The 3207-nt window shown below is 44.5% G+C and overlaps 1 protein-coding gene across 1 annotated transcript in view; it reads right to left on the bottom strand.

The window, feature by feature from the left end:
* The window catches only part of LOC104410572 (cytochrome P450 4V2-like), a gene marked incomplete at its 5' end in the record, with an annotated part of 3265 nt that extends 1996 nt beyond the window's left edge, over window positions 1–1269 (bottom strand). Inside the window, 2 exons of the mRNA XM_010020787.1 lie at window positions 109–243; window positions 1167–1269. Coding sequence (XP_010019089.1) covers window positions 109–243; window positions 1167–1269 — 238 coding nt within the window. The remainder of the gene's footprint in view (window positions 1–108; window positions 244–1166) is intronic.
* Window positions 1270–3207: the final 1938 nt, after the last annotated feature.

The following is a 3207-nucleotide window of genomic DNA, read 5'->3' on the forward strand; positions in this document are numbered from 1 at the left end:
TATATACAACAGCACAGTGAAAAATAAAACAATGCTGCCGTTTACTTAGGAAACAGTTTGAGTTGATACTAGCAGGATAGGAAGTGGCAAACTGAGGACACTACTTACTAATAGAGCAATCCTCTCTCAAGGCACGGGCAAACAGCGGAACTGAAGGAAAGAGCCGAAGGGCTTCTTTCAAAACACACTCAAGGTATCGAAGCTCCTTCAAATCGTCCATTGTAACAGGACGCTCAGTGCTGCCTGTCCAAAAACAAACAGGGAGATGAACAAGACCAAAAATCCCTAGTTTTGGTCCAGCAAACTCATGTGTCATGATTTAAGCCCACCCGGTAACTCAGAACCATGCAGCCACTTGCTCACTCCCCCACTTCTTCCTTCCCCCGCTCCTAGAGGGATGGGGGAGAGAATCAAAAGAATATAACTCCCACAGGTTGAGATATGAACAGTCCAGTAACTAAGGTATAATACAAACCACTACTGCTCCCACCAATAACAATAATGATAAGGGAAATAACAAAGGGAGAGGATACAGTTGCTCACCACCCGCCGACTGATACCCAGCCCGACCCGAGCAGTGATCTGGGCCTTCCAGGTAACTCCCCGCCAGTTTATATACTGGGCATGACGTGCTGTGGTATGGAATACCCCTTTGGCCAGTTTGGGTCAGGTGTCCTGTCTCTGCTTCCTCCCGGCTTCCCCTCCTCCCTGGCAGAGCATGAGACTGAGACAGTCCTTGGTCAGAGTAAACATTACTTAGTAACAACTAAAAACATCGGTGTTATCAGTGTTGTTCCCAGACTGAAAGTCAAAAGCACAGCACTGCACCAGCTACTATGAAGGAGAAAAAATGACTGCTGTAGCTGAACCCAGGACATCATCCCGGCTCCTTCCAGGAACTCTCATCATGCACCAAGACCACATAGAAAAAGGTGCTACACATTCACTGAATGTGCATGCATTGCCCCAAAAACATAAGGTTGGTTATACTCTCCTACAGACCTTCTGGCACCCATCCCAATCACCTCTAGCTACTGAAAGCTCCAGAAGTGTCCCAAGGCATGTTCTTACCTCCCCTTCTACATCTAGGCTTTTAATGTATCACATCTCCACTCACAAATGCAACCACCACCACAACCACAATGAAGGGGGAAACAGAAACGTACCAAACACTTCATCCAGTTCTCTGTGAACCTTCTTCTGGGCTTCAGGATTATGTCCAAGTAAGTACAGGGCCCAATTCATACCAGCTGCTGTTGTATCATGGCCCTAGAGGTCCAAATTTACAAAAAGACATTTACTTCAACACCATACCTGTGCACAAGTAGTTTCATAAATACCTACATATGCAGGTAGTATGTAATAGAAAGTGATGCTTATTAGTCCCATGACCACAAAAAAACCCCAAAAGAAAACAAGAGTGTAGAACTCTACCCAACACGCTGATTATTAAGATGAAAATGATCCATGATTCTGTCAGACTGAAAACTGACCAAAAGGGGGAAAAGTGCTGAAATAACCCAAGCAAACAAACTTCTCCTCTGCCTTCGAGAAGTTGTATGAACCATCAGTATATCTACACAATGAAACAGATGTATATGCATCTCTTTGATTACTGGAGGGCCAATGACTACCACAGGAGAAATACAATGGGTACAATCTGTAACTTTTACAAAATTATCCAAAAGAAGGTCTAATGAGACACAGTACAGTGACCATAGGAGGGAATACTTTTTCATCTCCTACAAGAAGGGGATCAGCTACTACTGTTCTCAGCACCGCATAAAAACTTGGAAAGGAAACAAAGGGAAGGGGAACCAAAAACAAACCAAACAAGGGGAACCAAATAAACACCAAAACAAATAAATAAACAAACACACAAACACAAAACCCAAAACAAAACAAAACCAAACCAAAAGAAAACCAAACCAAACCAAAACAACAGGAACAAAAAAAAGGGAAAAGTTGACCAAAAAAGGATTTTGGTGCTAAAAAGGTGGACTTGCTGGGAAGTTCAAGATGTTGAGCCCATTCAAAGTCCAGCTATAGAGTAGTATAGGAATGTTAAGATATAACCTAGAAAAACTCTCTTTGTATCACCAGTAATACGACTCTGAATTAAGGTCTTCTGAGGTCTAGCCTGGAGAACATGAAGAAGGACTACAGAGCCCTGGGAGAGGTGGTTAGGGGCTCTGGAGCTCAGACAGCTTTTTCATTGATTCTCCAGGATAAAGAGGAGGACCTTAAAAAAGCTAGGTGCATTTGGCAGGTTAATAAATAGTTAGAAACGTGGTGCCACAGCCAGGGGGTTGGATATTTAGAACATGGGACTCAATTTGGGAGGCCAGATCTACTGGAGGCTCGTGAAGCTGGTCTAACAAAGGGGAAGAGCTGTTTTGGTAGGAGACTTGCCAGGCTGGTCAAGAAAGCTTTAAACTAGATGTGTTGGGAGAGGAGGGCATCGATCTACCCCAACCCTCCCAGTCAGTTGCCAGCACCTATAATAAGTGCTTGGAGTGATGTAGAGATATTTCAGCTGCTCCAACCATTCAGTCGGCTTCATTTGGAGCTCAGCTCAGATGTCTCTATACAAACGCCCATAGTATAGGAAACAAAAAAGAGGAATTAAGAGATGTGTGCAAGGCTACAGGGATACAATGTCATCGGTATCACAGAAACCTGGAGAAATGGCTCCTGTGATTGGAACATTGTCCGGGAAGCCAGGGACCAGGTCAGGAAAGCTAAGGCCCAGTTAGAATTAAATCTGGCAAGGGACGTGAAAGATAACAGGAAATACTTCTGTAGGTATGTATCAAATAAAAGATAGACTAGGGACAATGTGGGCCCTCTCCAGAAGCTATCGGGAGGACTGGCTACCCTGGATTTGGAGAAGGCTGAGGTTCTTAATGACTTCTTTGCCTCAGTCTTCACCGGCAAATGCTCAGACCACACCACCCAAGTCTTGGAAGGCAAATGCAGGGACTGTGAGAATGAAGACCTTAGGCCCACTGTAGGAGAGGATCAGGTTCAAGACCATCTTAAGAACCTGAAGGTGCACAAGTCCATGGGACCTGATAAAATCCATCCGCGGGTCCTGAAGGAGCTGGCGAATGAAGATGCTTGGCCACTGTCCATCATATTTGAAAAATTGTGACAGACAGGTGGAGTTCCTGATGACTGGAAGAATGGAAATACAACCCCCACTTT

The sequence above is a fragment of the Nestor notabilis genome, unplaced genomic scaffold (assembly GCF_000696875.1).
Source record: "Nestor notabilis isolate BGI_N333 unplaced genomic scaffold, ASM69687v1 scaffold958, whole genome shotgun sequence".
Lineage (NCBI taxonomy): Eukaryota > Metazoa > Chordata > Aves > Psittaciformes > Psittacidae > Nestor > Nestor notabilis.